Source organism: Ornithodoros turicata, chromosome 4 (genome assembly GCF_037126465.1).
Source record: "Ornithodoros turicata isolate Travis chromosome 4, ASM3712646v1, whole genome shotgun sequence".
Classification (NCBI taxonomy): domain Eukaryota; kingdom Metazoa; phylum Arthropoda; class Arachnida; order Ixodida; family Argasidae; genus Ornithodoros; species Ornithodoros turicata.
Window position 1 is genome coordinate 12602309 of NC_088204.1, and position 17703 is coordinate 12620011.

At 44.0% G+C, this 17703-nt stretch overlaps 1 protein-coding gene across 1 annotated transcript; it reads left to right on the top strand.

The window, feature by feature from the left end:
* LOC135390778 (organic anion transporter 3-like) lies at positions 1–2383 on the top strand. Its single transcript, XM_064620668.1, has one exon. It carries the CDS (start codon positions 62–64, stop codon positions 2381–2383), a length of 2322 nt encoding a protein of 773 aa, XP_064476738.1. The 5' UTR covers positions 1–61.
* The last annotated feature ends 15320 nt before the right edge of the window (positions 2384–17703 follow it).

Consider the following 17703-nt stretch of genomic DNA (forward strand, 5'->3'; position numbering starts at 1 on the left):
GAGGCGAAGCGTTCTTCGCGCGAGGGTTCAAATTCGTGGAACGTACGCGTCGCGTAGCACCATGACTTCTAAGAGCACGCAAGGTCTGAGCCCCTTGCAAAGGCCTCGCTCAGCAATGCCCACAAAACCTCTCGCCGGTGAACGTCGCAAAGGCGACCGAGCTGCCCGGACTTCAAGCTTGAATACTTCGAATCGCAAGCCCAAGGAAACAAGGCTGATGATACCATCAAGGACCACTGGAACCATTTCACAGCCGGAGAAGCTAAGACTCAATCTCCAACGCCGGACACCTTCCGATACTCTTCCTTTGTCACGTGAGTCGTCTATTCAAGCCCTAAAGACCGCGAACGCAAGGAGAATTGCAGGGCCTGATTTGTTTTCCGAAGAAATTCTGCAAGAGGAGACTGTCACTCGAACGGCTTTTATGCAAAGTAGCTCTGTATGGCAGACTCATAGTGCTGTTTCCACCGTTCGCACTGATATTGGTGACACTCAAGACGAGATCAGTCGGGCTAACCTCTACGGTCACGGCTGCTTCCAGCGCATGGTCCTGTTCTGCAGCGTCTTGTCCTCGGTCGTCTTGCACTGCCACAGTCGCGCTTTCACCTTGATTGCTCGAGGAGTTGAGCACTGGTGCAAGCGGCCGGAAGGCTTTCAACACCTCAGCACCGCTGATTGGAAGAATGTCGGCATCCCTATTGAACACGACGGGAGCTACAGCCGTTGCAAGGTTTACGACCGTCCGCTGGACTACGCGAACCGAACCGAAGTGCCGTGCACAGCCTGGGAATACGAGACCACGCAAAGAACCATAATCAGCACCTGGGATCTGGTGTGCAACAGGGAGTGGCTGTTAACGTACGCGTCTGTGGTCTACATGATCGGTGCTGTCATAGCTGTGCCAACGATGGGTCTGGCAGCGGATCAAATAGGCCGTCGCCCTGTCACCTGCATGGCCGTTAGCATCCTCCTGCTCATCGGCCCGGGTACCTGTTTCGCCACGAACTTTCATTTCTTTGTATGCGTCAGGTGTGGAGTGTCTGGATGTGTCAGCACCATATTTGTAATCATCCTCATACTCCTTTTCGAGGTGACGTCCCACAACCAGCGCGTTTTGTACGTGGTCATCGCCGCGACATTCGGACATGTGATCACTAGCATCCTGCTCAACGTCCTTGGTCATTTACACATGCGGTGGAGAGCGTTGCAATTTACCATCATGGTTATTTCCATCTTACTTGTCTGCACCTTTTATTGCATCGAGGAATCGCCACGTTGGCTTCTGACGACGTGGAAGTTTAAACGTGGAGAGGAAGCAGTTCTGTGGGCTGCCAAGATGAACGGTGAACATCTCGAAACCGTCCGTTACAACTACTGGAAACTGAAGCAAAAACTTATGAATAAAGAGGACTTCGAAGCAGCGAAGATGTCCCCGACACTCCTGTTCTCTAACCCCATCCTACGAAGACGATGTGGCTTCCTCTACGCGTGCTGGTTCGCCGTGATGTTCGCGTTTTACGGGCTTATAGTTTCGGACATTGGAGAACCAGAGCAGTGGGCAATATTTGTGACCATGTTCAGTCCTGCGCCTTTAAATACGATAGCGTATTTCGCCATCAACACAGTTGGCCGCAAGATCGTATACATCGTGTGTCTCGGCCTCCTGGGGTGTTCGAGTGCAGCGTTGATGACATCCTACACCAGCCCGTTCATCAGCAACGTATTTTTTGTCGTTGCAAAAGGAGCTGTGGACGTGGCACTCGTAGTCAACTTCATCTACACGTCGGAGCTTTTCCCGACAGTGCTCAGAAGCATTGGCGTCTGCTGCGCTTACCTTTGTGGTAGAGTCGGTGCAGCCACGGCGTCGGCTGTGATGTCAAGAAGCAGCATCGCTCCCGAGAACTATTCCATGGGTGTCGTGGCGCTGTTGGTTGTCGTCAGCGAGTTGGCGCTCTTGGGGCTGCCGGAAACCCTTTCGCGGCCCCTAGCGAACACGGTGAAAAAACTTGAGGCCGGTGGTTTCAGGAAGCACTTGCAAGATACCCTTCCCATGGACATTGGCAGGACGACGGTTAAGACAACGAAGAGCCAAAGACAGCCACCGGCGCCCGTGGCAGATCCAGTGGGTTCTAAGTGCAGAACAGCATCTGCTGTGTCAATGTCCAAAGGCGCGTCCGAGACGTCCCTCATGAGTCTTAAGGGACGGAAGTGGAGGAGTGCCTCAGGGTTCACTGTTGGATTCGAGAGGAATGTCGTTTTCCGCGGAATCTTACTTCAAAAGCCGAAGGATATATTTATCTACGCAGTCGCTGAGGTCGACGCAAGGGAGTATGGTAAAATAAATAAGGCACGTTTACCGAATTTAATGAATACTTCGAATTGATTATATTAGGAACACAATTGATATAAAATGCATATCGCAAAGCAATGTCTTGTGTCTCTCTTGGGTGGAACAGCAACCGAGAGATCGTTTACGTCCTTGGATCTTTCTTGGGTGGTTTATCATCTAGTCACGGGAGGAATGAAGCTAAGGAGTTTAGAGGGCGCCATAAAGGAAATGATGCAATGTAGGATATTTGTCGCACGATCAAAATGACCTAAACGAGGTTCATTTCTGTAATTAACGAGTAAGGACTCCAGCTAGTAAAGGATGAGTAGGAGCAGAATAAAACAATCAGTAGATATAGGCGGTACAACTCTCTCCTTATTTGTTGACTTCTCGAAGGCTTTTGACTGTGTAAATCATAGGATCCACTTATATAAGTTAGACAGCAATGGAATAACCGTTCCTGCACTTAGGCTTACATAAAGTTATTTATATAACCGAATACACATCGTTAAATATCAAGATTATTTTTTCACCTCCTGCAATTCGGGGGTTCACCCGGGCTCAATATTAGGTCCACTTTTCTTTTTATTGTTCATCAATGGTCTTCCTATATAGATTGCACATTCCGAGCTAATCCTCTATGCAAATGACACCGCGTTGCCTTTAACTGGCAAAACTATTAATGAATTGTCACTGAAACTACAGCTCGATATTAACGGATAACAAACATAAATGCAGGTAAAACAGTCTCTACAATGTTCCACTCATCCAAGCGGGAAGTAACCCTACCGTCAGGCTCACCTCTCTAAGGCACACACGTAACATTTCAGGATGAAGTTACGATTCCGTGGAGGGGTATTTGATCGGCATCTAAGGTTCGCGTCTTACATGAAACATATCAGTAAAAAAAAAATGTCATATGGAATTAGTGCTCTGACAAGCGACACTATTTCCCAACGCACATACTGCTTAACTTGTACCATGCCTTTGTTCATTCTTAACTAGAAAGCGCCCTCTGCTTCTGCTCAGAGAAGCGACGTAGACGGGTGAGCCAAGTTGGAAAGCTCCCTTCGTTGTGTTCTTGTTCCGGTGTTAAGTTCAATGTATATTCAAATGACAACATTAAAGGTTTTGAATCTAGATCTTTTTAGAAGCTCGCGACAACGTTAAATACCAAAGCCCGGGCATCCGCTTCAAAGCGCAGCATTTATACGTCGCAAGGTTAGAACACGCAATCGAGGATGCCATTTTGGTCACTATATGTCATTTATTTATATATTTCACTGAAAACTTGACAGGTTGAGTACTGGTGTTGGTATGGTTTCCAAGCAGTGGTGTACATTCGCTGCCGTATTCGGTACTTTTTGCAGTGACGAAGAAGCGACCCCGCTACATTTTAAATTAATGGCGGAAGAAATACTTTCGCTACAAATCTAAGTTGGTGCGATACTAGGTTCATTGTCGTTTTTTTTTTTCTGATTTGTTTTATTCACTATAACCATATACGTCTAGCGACCCTCTTCCATTTCAATCACTCTCTTAATTTAAGCTCCACTTATTACCTATAATGAAACATAATGACCTCTTCTAATATCTCAGGATCATCATAATCTCAGCATCCATCCAATCTATTTTCCTGCATGTATCCGCGCATGTTTCGGAGTTCTACCAAAAACACACACCAACATCTGACATTTAGTAATATGAACAACGGAGATATTTGTTTATAAGTTCCAAACGTCGTCACATCAGAACTGGACAGCTGTTTCGGCCTTATTGGGCCACCGTCAGAAGTGCGCAGAGTTAGTTGTACGAGAAATTGCGAGGCTGCTGTGTACGCGTTGGTTGACGCACCACAAACTGGGCTTTGCAACATCATCGTCCGCAGCGTGTAGACAAAATGTTGCGTAGTTTGGATCAGGATCGCAAAGGGATAACGCAAACGCAACAAAATGTCTCAATCTATGGTTATCTCATGCAAAAGGCCTTGCTACAATGTGTATGCGGCGTTCTTTATGTGCATGTGATGACCGTATTTAACTTCCGTGGCGTGCAAAGACGTGCCTGGGCAACTTGTGTCATGCCAGCAAGTTGCTGACGCCTTCGGGTGTGGAATGGAACCTGCAAACGTCTGAACCCGAAATGGGTACCTGGGTAAAATATGGGACATGTCGACGCCGCAGTGTTTCAAAAACTAAAGGTGGCTGACGTGGTTTCGAATTGAGCCAGTGGGGTGTCGTTTAGTAGCTACGCAAAAATGTGTGGTGGAAACTGGGATGGTTAAACAAAATGTTACTGCAGCCCTCTGCTTGTTGCGTTCAGTAACGCTGTAAAAAAATGCAGTTCAGATAAAAGACGATCGTGCAGCAATACCAGTCGAGCAACAATTTTGCACTGTATGGGAACGGTCTAAACTTCGACGTTTTTTAAATACTGTAATATGTAGTTACTTAATGCAGGATGATCAACGCAAGAAAGTCAGGTTGAATGTAGGTAATAAAAATTGTGTTTTTGCATTCCGATATTTCTCCATTCCATCTCAACCATGTATAAGATTCATTTGATTATTATAGGCATATTATTTTCTTTTAATTCATTGACATTATTCACCCATCATCTTATCATTTATGTGATATAGTGACCAGTGGCCCCTATAGGGTAGTGGACCACAAATTAAGTGCTAGTGGACCCAAAATTAAGTGTAGTAGTTTTAGATCGAACTTCGGTGTGGAGGTTGTAACAACTGATGTTTAGCGGATGAATGAAATCGTAATTAATCGATTAATTAATTGCGGCAGCTGAGGCCAATGACACACAAAAAAGAACGAATACGCGACTTAAATCTCACGACGTGCTCTTGATGGGAGCGTAGCGTGAATTGTTGAAAGTTGTGACGATAAATCAATTGATGTGCATATAAAGCCAACTTAAATCCGCTTTATTTTCACTGTATCTCCTTCCTAGAATACAGTGTCAGATAATTAATAAGAAACCGAGAAGTGAACTTAAGGGATGTTGACGGAACTACAGTAACGATCCCTGCGGACGTGAGCCCCCATAATTCCTTGATAATTTGGTCGCCCATGAACTTTCAGGTCGTTCCCAAAATCGAATTTCTCTTCTGGTACCCGTATTTTCTATGAATGTAGAGAATACGGTTAATCCACGAGCATTTAAAAAAAACAGCTAATTCGCTCCCCAGTTCAAACTCAACCTGAGCACCCTAGTTCTATTGTCGGAGGGGCTACAGAGCGGTGGAATTTATCGAAGCCATTCGGATAAGTTCAAACACCTCCTCTCTTACTTCATTTGGCGTGCGTTATCGCATTTACAGAGCTGAGGGGACCGAAAGGAGTTAGGTAAGGCTGCGGGAATATTTGATTTTTCGAATACCGAAGCGAAAACTAGTGGTATATTGTATTGTATATATGGAATTCCGTATGCGAATTTCGAATCAAAGATACGTCTCTTTCAAACTTAATATTATTCAAATAGTTGGAAACTGCTGTCGTAGGGGAAAAAAATGGGAAAAAAAAGCTCCAACAGGGAGGGTGTGAAACAAAGTGAGTGTGCTTCATATGTAAGATACGCATGCATGCAACGCGTGTATGTGCTGTGTACCAGCACATATGCTGCAGATGAAAGTGCTAGCTGTTGTCGGCCACCTTCAGGGGGGCAGCGTAATGACTATCGCCAGGGGGGGGGGGGAGATAAAGGAGAGATTTCGGGAGGGTAGGGAAAGAGATTTGGGAAGTCTTCTTAATCACGGAAAAGGGGAAGGCTGCGTCAATTGGTTTCGTTGGCAAGGAATGGGTTTCTGAAGCTTTTTAAACCTGTCTCTTGTGTACAATAGGCATGTTGTTAGTGCGCTACCTCTGTGTGTCCGTGTCGTCGTCGTGTTTTTAGCGCTTTTAATTTCGCCATGTCGTACCAACAGACCCGGTTTGACGCCTTTTTTTATTATTCAAATTCAAGTTTATTTCAGAATCTTAGAGTGTTAATATAATGTACACGAGGAGGAGCAGGAGGGAAGAAATCTCGGTTAAAGGCTCCTCCCAACAGTGATATCAAAGAATAATAAATACGTTTCACAGAATTATATTAATAACAACGAATAATACAACAAATAAATCATGATAACAATAAAAAAGTCACAGACGTTACACCCAATAATAATTACAAGAAGACATCATAAGAAATCAAAAGATATGATATAATTATGATATGATTATCATAAGATAATCATAAGAAAAGAAGACATAAGGGTGGCTATGTGTTTTATGTGAGATGTATTTTATAATCGAGTATTGATAGCTTGTCATAACTGAAAACTTTACGCACATACATCTGCAGTAAGTAAGTGATGTCTGAGTTACTTTTTTAACAGAGGTAAGCGCTCATGAGTTTTGTGTCTGAAGGTGCCTTATTCCGTGCATGTGCGCCATTTTACAAATGCACCATAGTTGGCAAATTTACCATAGTTGGTTCTAGTTTTTGGTGTATTCAATATACCGATCATCCCTGCTCTGGTACGCTTAATGGCATTAAGGCTACTGAAATCAATGGATGGTAGTCTGAGGTTGCTCTTAATGATACGGTAAGTTGTACTTAGAGTGCTGTATTTTATACTTTCATTATTACTAAGTATGTGTGGGAGACTGACAGAAACATGAAAGTCAAACGGCAATTTGAAAATTATTCTTATGGCCCAGTTCTGCGTGGTTAATACAGGACGTAAGCGCGATTTATATGTAATGCCGAATGTAGAAGTCGGCCCAGGCCCTCAGTCGTGATGTTGCCCACATCTGTGAGGCGGCAACGACGAGTCCTTTCACCACCACCATATATAATGCCCAAAACGGAAGTGCTGCATGTTGTGTATAACTCCGCAAACTTTATAAAATGCGTTCTGCTTCATGTCTCAAAAACAGTCTACGTGCACACAGAACGATGGTTTCAAGAATTCGTTTACGTGTCGTAAAACTGCATACAAAATAATTGGCCCGCGTATATGCAGAGAAAATGCTTCGGCTCCTGGTTACCGTCGTGCATGCTATACCTCCAGACGTATCGACAACAACAACAAAGAAATGCACAACCTATACTCTTGACCAAATGCAAGTTACGGGAATCCAACTTAGTGTTTCTGGTTTCACTCACCAAATTTTATAGAGTTGGTCACTTTCACTTTGTAAAGCGTGCTTTGCCTGCACGACGACACTCTGTAAGGCAGAGCCATCTTTAAGGCACTTAAAGGCACTTACTTTTAGAACGCGTTACTTGCTTTTTGCTTTACTGGTACAGCTCCGGTCAACCTTAATAATAACACTGGAAAAAATGTGGTCTCGTTCCCAAGCGCGATTACAGCAACCCTTGGGGCCCACGAGGAAATATTAATTGAACAAAATTATACTGTTAGTTTAACGCAAGGATTTTGTTCACTTAACATTCTTCCAGTGCCCGAAGGGTGGATGTTATCGCGATGGGAAATTAGACCGAATTTTTTCATTATATTTGTTTGCAAAAGAAGCCCTTCTATTCGAAACTTGCGGTATTGTGTTATGTGGAATATTTGAAAAGATTGAATGTCTCGTAACGTCCGCGGTCGTCCTTGTATCTGCAGGAGCAACTCCTCAACATCATATCAACAAATTCATTCACAATGCTTCATATGTGGATGCATTACAGCATATAAACTGGCGTCTGCAATCGTGCGTGAGTAACACATTTCCATTATGTGGGATCTTATCAAAATGGTAGAAATGTCGAATTATAGACGCGAAAATTTATTATACAGCATAGAAGCAATCCTCATCAGGCTGTTTGGTCATGATAATTATCAAAAACCTTTACAGAAGACAGCACCACGAAGCTTGCATGTTCGTCTTGCAATTAAAACAAATGGAATGACTTCTCCAAAAGGGCACGCCCTACACATCACGTGTGATACGAAAAAAGAAGAAAGAAAAAGTTCACGTTCAAAAGTTGAACAAACAAAAAATCACTATAAAGAATAAAGAAGCAGAAGACTACATTTCCGCAGAACGTAACAATATTGAACAGCTCCAATTTACGGCACGAGGTGCTATTTCGTGATACTTCATTCAGACACCCTTTCTGGTCGGGAGATAATTGGCCTCGGCGGCGTTGTTCACATCAAGAGTGCAAAAACGTGTAGTAGCAATTTTGTCGTCGTCTCGCATTTAATTACATCTCTACACTTTAAAACACGGAAAACATCGTTAGAGTTAAGCTATAAATGCAAACAAAAAAGGTTTCAAACTGTAGTAACGTTTTGGGAATGTGACTATGCCTCCCACGGAACGGCAACTCGTTCAACTCCGAGTGTCTGAAAGCTCTGTGGGGGGAACTTTTATGCAACGCCGGTTAGCCGAGACGTTTAACGCAGGTCACCGGCGTATAGTTCGTATTCGCAATAACTTCCCTAAGTTGCGGGAACAAAGAGTTTGCCGGGAGTTGCCCTGAGTTTGCGGGCATGCCCATTAAATGCAGTGTCTATACCTTGTTTTTCTTTTTTTGATTTTATTTTACGTAAGCAGGCGCCGTCCTAGCAGAAATGTCTTGGCGGAAGCGTCAGCAAGCCTGCACTTAATAACAGCTTCGAATGGGGAGGCTCTTCTATAGCGGAGCTGGCATGTTCAAAAGAAGGTCTGTCAGCAAATCGAATTAATGCACTGGACGTTGGAAAGGGCACGAGACGATATAGAGAGCAGCTTTTGCTTTGCTTCGAACGCCGGTAAAATATGGGACATGTCGACGCCGTGGGGTTTCAAAAAGTAAGCATGGTTGACGTGGTTTTCGCGAATAGAACCAGCTGGGCACATAAGCATGTCCTCGGATAGCTGAAATGTGTTGTGGAAACTGTGCGACGGTTAGACATAACACTGCTGCTGCCACCTGCATGTTGCGTTGAGTAACGCTGTAAAAAGAAGGAATAGAGATGCACGATGCGCACAATGGTGTGCTGTGGTCTTTTAAACAGTGTAAAAGAAGAAGAAAACGTAGTAGGAGAAGCTTTTAACGCTTGGCAAGACAACAATTAAGGCGTCACTGTACAGGGATGCGAGGCTGTCGGAGAAAGTGGGTCTTAGAATAACTAATCGCGCTTAGAGAAACACGTATTCATGCGGGTGATCCTGCAGCGTATTCGTTAATTCGAGCGAAAAAGAACGAAGTTTAAATGCTTGATGTTTTCGGATACTCGTGACCCCCTCTTTTGCATTAATTTCCTCATTCGTCGTCACTGCATGTATTCGTTGTTGTTGTTGTTGTTTTGCTACTAGACCAAGTGGTATACAAATGGCCTCTTCACAAGACACTTACTCCTTTCGTGAAACATTATCATGATAAAGAAAGTGTCCGATAAAATTAGAGTCTATGGGAAACATGAGGCTTTTACCCTCTGCTTAGCGAATTTAAAGTGTGTCTATGAAACACATGCAGATCCTTAAACCTCAGCCAGGTCAAATTTTCTTTTTTTTTTTCTTCTTTTTTTTTTTTAATTCTGTACTTCCCTGGAACAGTCTGCTGCTTCGAGTGCAGTTGAACCTCTGTATGCAATCAGGGGACAAGTCGAAAAATTCCAAAACCGAGAAAACCTCAAGTGAATATTTGGTAAAGTAATTGCAGCAGAGTTTCCTCGAATAACGCAAATGCGAAATGCGTAGCACATATGTATGTGTCTGCTCTACGTGCATGTCCTGTTAGCATCGTTTTTGGCTGTGCGACTTGGCAGAAATGGGACAAAATCCAGGAGCATGACATATCCACTTTTTTCAATGTAACACCACATGCACAGGGTTATCGGGCAGAAGAAAAAAACAGTTTTCATGAGTCGGACACTGATAGCAGAGCCATGGTGATGCCAGGTAAGGCGAAGTCACCTGTGTGTAGTGGAGCAGCCTGGATCGGGCTTGTCGTGCTGCTAAACGAGCACAATCTTGAAAATAATGTCCCAGATGACCAGTATAATAAACTTATTAGCTTAGTGCGCATGTATTTTTCTTTCCTTTTTTTTTTTTTTTTTCTTATTACAACGCTCGGTAGCACTGCTGACACGGTCAGGCGAGGTAGGAAGAAAACGTTTTTTTGAGTGGAAGTCAAAGTTCATTGCGGCATCGTAGGAAAATTTAAGCTACACCATTTTTATGCCTGCTGTATATGTACATCCCATTGACACACATGCATTTTCGGTTTCTTACCCTCCTGTAGCAGGTCCATAAATTGTAGTACGATCCTAAATTTTCTTTGGCATGTACTGCTTGCGACAGGGTTGTCTGAAATATGCACCCCGTGGTTTATCCCATCTCAGATCTCGAGGAGTTGCAAGATCATTTATTTCGAGTAAGAAACACGTGCAGCATATGGTCCACCTTTAAATACAGTATTGGAACATCATTCTCGAGGGCGATCAAGGAAATATGGGCTGCGGAACTACTGACAGGCAATTTCAGACAACCGTGTCGCGAGCAGTACATACGGATATGTAGATGTCATTGCACCAAAAATGCTAAAAAGGGGACGGCTAGACTTATCCCCTTATTGACGTACAGAGGCTCAATTATTCAATATGGAAAGAAACTTGAGCTTAACACTAAATATGTCTCATTTGCAATTCCGTTAGGTTGAAAACTGCCTCGAAGGTGGAATCGACCACCCTTAATAATATTCCGCTTCTGTGATGTGACTTCTTTGGCGGCGATTTCTTTTGTCAAGACGCGTTAAAACACTGTATGCGCCATTACGCAGGCGTTTGGCAGCATACAGCCTTTGCACACGCACCTCTCTGAAAAGGAGGAGTGGGAGGACACAAAGACGGCTAGCGTTTACGTGAGAGTTTGCGAAAAGGATGCAATTACCCAACGCAGTTCGTGTTTAAGGCAACGTTACGAAATTGCCTTTATAATCAATTGTCTGAAAAACGTTACCTCGCGAAATTGCAGCTGGGAGTGTATGGTTAGGGAGTGACTTTTTCGAATTAAGCCCGATTCCTTCCGGTTATTCTCCACCCCCCTCCCCTCGAACTGACCTTCGACCAATTCGGGTTAAACCCAATTTCTCCCCGAATTCCAGACACTATGAAACCCCCAAGTGACGTTTCCACTGAAGACGAACAAAGGTGGCCACGTGTAGCACATGTAAGAATGGGTCACTTACGTTCCCAGCAATGCACCCATGCGTGTCAGCTGTCTATGCCTTCGGGGATTAGCGCTGGTAGCTCCCCCCTCCCCTAAAAAAACAAACAAACAAAAAGATTAGAAAAGGACATAATAGACAAGAGGAGAAACAAAAAAACACCCGATAACACCCGAAGGCACAGTTATCGCCCGATTTCTCTCCAAATCACAGATTTCAATATAGCGCCCGATTTTTACCCCCCGAATCTGAGAAAGGCATTTAACCCGAAAAAATCACGCCCTCGCGGCGGTAGATACGCGCTTAAAGCGGGAGGTACATGCAAACAGTTCCACGCCAGAACTTCTGAATCAGACAAAGAGTACACTGCTCTCCAAAGAGTACACTGTTTTAAAAAGGATACGATAGGATAGTTCGACTTCGTCGAAACTCACATCCCCATTTTTTCTCTGTCACATCACATCACATCACATCACATCCCAACGGAGCTAAGAGTACTGCAATGTCAATCATTGATGTCGCATCACAACGCAGCCCATCACTCAACATCAGATCATCCTCGATGATGCATCTATATGTCCATGTTTATATTTTATTTATTTATTCCAATTCCGACACCTTCTTTGGGTGAATGGTTACTATATGTTGAGAAGGAACGGTTTTAGCTTAATGATATTTGCAACATATAATTATACCTCTCATACGTCTTTCTGCTCGTCTTAATAACGTATAGGTAAGAACAAGTGAACAAATTATTTCTGAAAACCACTTTCAAAGTACCCAACGCAAACTATTCTTCTTATTTTTATGTCTTTACCGCATGGACCAGAAAGGTATCGAAATTGTTCAGTGGGAGAAAAAGTAGAAGACCTCACAAATACCACTTACTTTCGCGCGGTTCTAAAGCGTTTGCGGTTTCTTTCGCTTATAAATCACGGACGATGCGACCGATGAACCTCGTTCCTTTTGTGTTGTGGACAAGGTAACGACATCTTATATTCAGCGAGGAGAAATATTTGCAGTTTAGTGCCCGTTTAAGAAAAAAAAAAGAAAACACTCAAGTGCACAGGGTGAACGTACTTTGTCTATCCCCGATATGTGATGTAAGGTGTGACATCAGAGCATCCAGTGCACGCTGCCTAAGCGGTGAGGGTCGAGCACCCAAAATCGTCACGGTGGACGGCTATCCAGAGTCGCCAGTGAATATTCAAGGTGACTGCGGGCGACGGGATACTGTACGCAAGGCACGAAGAATACGTTCCGCTATTCTGCTGCACAACAGACCCCACAATACTGTTTTAGTGCATAGTACGCTATTGCCTTTGCGTACGTAAGGGGTAGCGTTATTAGTTCCGCGCACGCGCAGAACATAAAGAGAGATTCACTTGAACAGTTGCAGTTGAAGTGCACAGTCGAATAGTGGCCTTCTACTACTACTACGATGAAGAGAGCTTCGCGTATTCTTCGCTATCCTTTACGTACGCAAAGGCGATAACGTACAATGCACTAGAAATCTTTAATATCGCGGGTAAGAAATGCCTCCTCCCTCGGCTCTGCGACATCATGTTATTCGCCCAATAGTGATGTCATGTTACCTGCCCAATACGGAGGCGCGTGCCTTCTTTTTTCTTTCGTTCTATTTGAGGTTCCACTTGGCGCCAACCGTCACGCGTGCGACGCGGAGTCCCGCGCTGTAGCAGTCAATTTTCGGCAGCCAATAAAAGTGATTGGATGATCTGACGTCACATCACGCCAGAACGGGCTGAGAGAGTGCGCTGCCATTGCGCGCATTCTTGTAAACTAACTTTCTCGCGGAATGCGCGCTTCCCAAAGGTATTTTGCGTGTTCATAACACGCGGTGAAAAATATATGTTCAATGAGCTTTCCATAATCCTCCTTCCCATGTGCATCCCCATTAATCGCGTTCCCTACAGGAATTCTCAGCAGCAGTTTATGCCTCGCGCTTAGCTATTCAGACTCGGCAACTTCGAACGTATCCCCTGGCAACCATAAACGAGTATTATGCAACGGGCACTTATGTGAACCAATGCTCTCCCGACCTCAGGCAATAAAACGGGGCTCTTCGCTCCCGTTACTTTGTGGCTATAAAATATTTAAAAATAGCATGTGTCTAAGAACGCAACGCGAGAAACGCTAATTAAAATTTATTTGCAGCGCGTTCAAAGCGCTGCAAAGTTTCGTGGCACGGCTATACGCGGTAACGCTTATTTCACATGCAAAGGCATGCAGGCTACATATTACGGCATGGAAAGATGTCCATATGCATACCATAGATTTACATGTATACATCAATATGTACGAATGTAAACTACATGCTGTGAGGAAGATCCATTGCCATCGCCCTCTTCTCTGACCTTCGTACCCTCAGTCGCTCATTAAACAATGTGGAGCTCTCCCTCATTGATCTCCTCAAACGATTTGACGCATGACCTCATCGCTTGATATGACGTGACATGACGTTGAAAAAAGAAAGGGCGGTTTGCCTTCCAAAAAGGAGGGAAGGTGCCTTAAAACAATGAAAGACAAATAGAAATAAAATAAAACACACGCATACACAACAAACACGGAAAGGCCCCGTACAGGGCAGTGAAGTGTTCACTTGTTCCGTGAGTACTGAAATTTCCGTCTTTATCGTTAAAGGGCTGCTATGAGGTATCTTTCCCTCATGTTGCTTGGGTTTTTCGTCGTGTCGGTGCTTGTCCGTCAGGGGAAATTAGGGGTGCTACCAAGGGTGTTGGGTGTCCCAGGTCTCATCTTTCCATTAGACATCTTCTTTACTGTTCGTAGTTTCTGCAAATGAAGCAGTATGTGTTAAACAGTCTTTTGCGTGTCGCAAGAGGTGCATCTCATCTCATCTTTACTCGACCTGTGAGTAATAATGGTAGTGGTAATGATAGTGTGTATTACACATGGAGTCTGTCTGCCTGTCGGCCTGTGAGTTGGAGATAGAGGACTTCCCTTGTTTTTGGCGTTTCTGGTTCTCAGTCTCATTAGTAAAGACCGTCCTTCTCTAATGGAGCTCCTCGTGATTTACAGGGGTGGCGCCGTTTCTTGAGGTGTTCTTTCGCGGGGTGTAAGCGCCATACATCGTGGTTAATGGAACTTCGACCTTGAATGTTAGTGGGAATGCCCGGTAGAGTAGGAGGATATTTTCTGGCTTGCTTGGCTGGAGCATCAGCAGTATGGTTCCCATGTCTGCCCTTTGTGTGATGGTACCCACTGCAGGGTTATTGTAATGCCTTTGACGTTTAGTTGCTTTGTAATGCAGGGCGATGATCTTCGTAGTTGTTGGATGTTGTTTGTGGAGCAGCTTTTGAATCTGATAGACTGCCACTGGCCCAGGTTGTCGGTTCATTGCTGTTATAGTAATCAATTCTGTGCTCATTTTAGCGTTCCCAGGGGATAGGGCCCCCTGTATGGCTTCTGCCCAATCTGTTTGGGATGCAGAAAGCTGCGGTACTCGTTCCAGTGTTTGTGTGCACGGATGCATCTGTGAATATATTTATAGCGCTTCATAGTGGTGTTCTTGCAGAGATTTTTCCCACCAACTTCCGTGCAACTACGTCTGGTGTGTTTGTTCTCTTTTTTCCTCATGCCTGGGATTCTCGTGTCACATTGTAGATGGTGCATAGTCCACGGGGCTGTGCTTTTCGCATGTCTCGGGTGAGTTGCTTCGGATTAACCTGTGTGTTCTCAAAGTTGCTACGAAGCGGGAGCGTGTCTTAGTCTTGAGTCGGCAAGGAGAACACTTCCTGTTTGTGTCTTCTCCAGCGTGATATTATGTTAGAGTAATTATTTGTCGGCGAGTAACGGAAGAAGCAGTGCTGGAACTTCCGCGCACGTGGCTTCACTCTTTGTGGTCAGAGGAAACCCTAAGGCGTTTTATTATTATCATTATTATTATTATTATTATTCCCATCGGGTGAGGAGAAGAGAGTGAGAGGGAAGGCGTAAATTACGTTTTTTTTTTTTTTTTTTTGCTATCGATCATAAATGATGAACGACGCAACTGATGAAACCCGTTCATTTTGTGTTGCTGTTAAAGTAACGTGATCTTTCATTCCGCGACGAGAAATTTTTGCATTTCAGTGCACGTTTAAGCCATGTGTACTGTCCGTTCTTATGTAGAATGGAGGTCCTTCATATAGTCCTTATAGTCTACCTAGAAGGGAGATTACTCAGTACGCTCCTTACGCGTTTACAGAAAGAAGTCTTCGCGCTGTGGAGCAGCGTTCTTTACTCACGGAGCAACGCTAACGACCCGAAACGTTCCACTGCAACACCGGAAGCAAATGTTTACCCCCCCCCCCCCCACTCCCCACCGAGAGTGCATAGCGAAGTCGGTCTCTGTCAGCGTTTCCAAGTCGTTGCCTTTCCCGAAGTTTTTATGTCAGGCACAAGAACTCTCAGCTAGAAGAAGACGTTCATGTAGGTCGTGAAATTAGGCCATTCTTTCGAGCATATTGTAAAATTCCGCTTTTCCTCCGGGTATGTCATGATATCCCAGCGTCCATAATCCCAGATCTCAAAATCCACAATACCAAAATCACCAATTGTAAAAATCAAAGCTTATGTCTGCGAACGACTGTGTCTCATAGTAGGATATCACTGAGCAGTAAACGGAATGGCAGTAACTTCATCTCCTAACCAACCATCATCTCGAATGACATCGTTCTCTCCCCTGATTTGTTGAAAACAGGGGGCGTACGCCTTTTTTTGTGACAATTACGCAGGGCATACGCATACTGTTTTCAACAAATCAGGGAAGAGAACGTGTCATTCGAGATGGTGGTTGGTTAGGAGGTGAAGTTACTGCCATTCCGTTTAATGCGTTAAGCTTGCCTTGTGGCTAGGGTACACTGTTGAAACAGAACTTAACCACATAGCACGCTCCTAGCCAACCATCATTCCGAATGATATCCTTCTGTGTCCTTGTGCGCTGAAAATGGGAAAAGGAGCCTATCTGGGACACATTATGCATGTCCCGGTCGTCCCGGTCAACAGTGTATAAGATGCCGAACGCATACCTTTGCCAGCTACTCCTCTACCACAGGGATAGGGGACAGGGAAGAGCGAAATACACATTTCATTAAACAAACAAACAAACCGAACGAACGAACGAACGAACGAACGACTCTATTCCGAGTTTCGATTAGCTTCACCTCCCTTGACGATAAATAAGCAGTGAACAAGCTAGGAGGAAAAAAAAAGAGAGTCTAAATTTGATGTTGATGTTGGCGAAAAAAAAATAATAGGGAGAGATTGGATTCATCACACGACCAATTCGGCTACTCCTATAAACAGACCCCCCCCCCCCCCCAATAAACAGAAAAAGAAAAAAGGAACGAGAAAAACCCGCCGCTCTCGCGATAAGTATCGGCCAAAGGCCAAATCCTCGGTGTTAACGTAGCGCACAATGAATCACACGGTCCTAATAGCATGACTGCAAAGCACTGCTCAGAATAAATCTCACAAACTGACTAATTTTGTTTGATGTCGATTTACTGTAACGTGCTATAACGTCGATTTACTATAACGTGCTGCAGTAAGTTTCATAGCGGAAACAATTTTTCAGTCCTCAGTATTAAGCGTGAATGGCTTATCAATACTACAAATACGAACAACGCTTGGGAAAATCCAGGTGCAAGACTCATCTCTAAGGGTAGCTTTGAAACTCCTTGCGAGTGGTGTTGATAAGGCCTTTCAGCGAGCGCCTCCTACCGTGACATTTTAATGGATCGTCTAAAAAACACGATACAGATGATAAATAAAATACTTCGTTGTTACCAGACGTTTACTCACATCAATGATGCACAGCATTTCCAATCCCGAAAAGCTGGGGCTCATCTTGCATTTTGATGACGCACCAAAGAGATGAATCATTAAAAATTGATGGGAATGATGAGCAGTTCTCGCAGTGGTGCTTCCCTTGATCCTAGTACTGCCCTCTGCTTGTCTAATTTCCATCGAATTTTAAATAGATTCGAAATCTATATGGATTTAAATTATTTCGTTCCGGTCTACTCATTCCAAGTAATCCTGTACGCAATTTAAAACTTAGAAAAGAAGTAATTTGTTTTGCTTGGGAATGACGTAACGATGAGTATTTATTTATTTGTTTATTTTCTATTTTTATTTTTTGAAGTGCACTCAAGTTTTAGCGACCCTCAACTCAACTCAACTTCACGGACCCCCAA

Bases quoted from the DNA above. Each gene is read 5' to 3' on its own strand.
- LOC135390778 (XM_064620668.1), top strand. From the start codon at position 62: ATGACTTCTAAGAGCACGCAAGGTCTGAGCCCCTTGCAAAGGCCTCGC.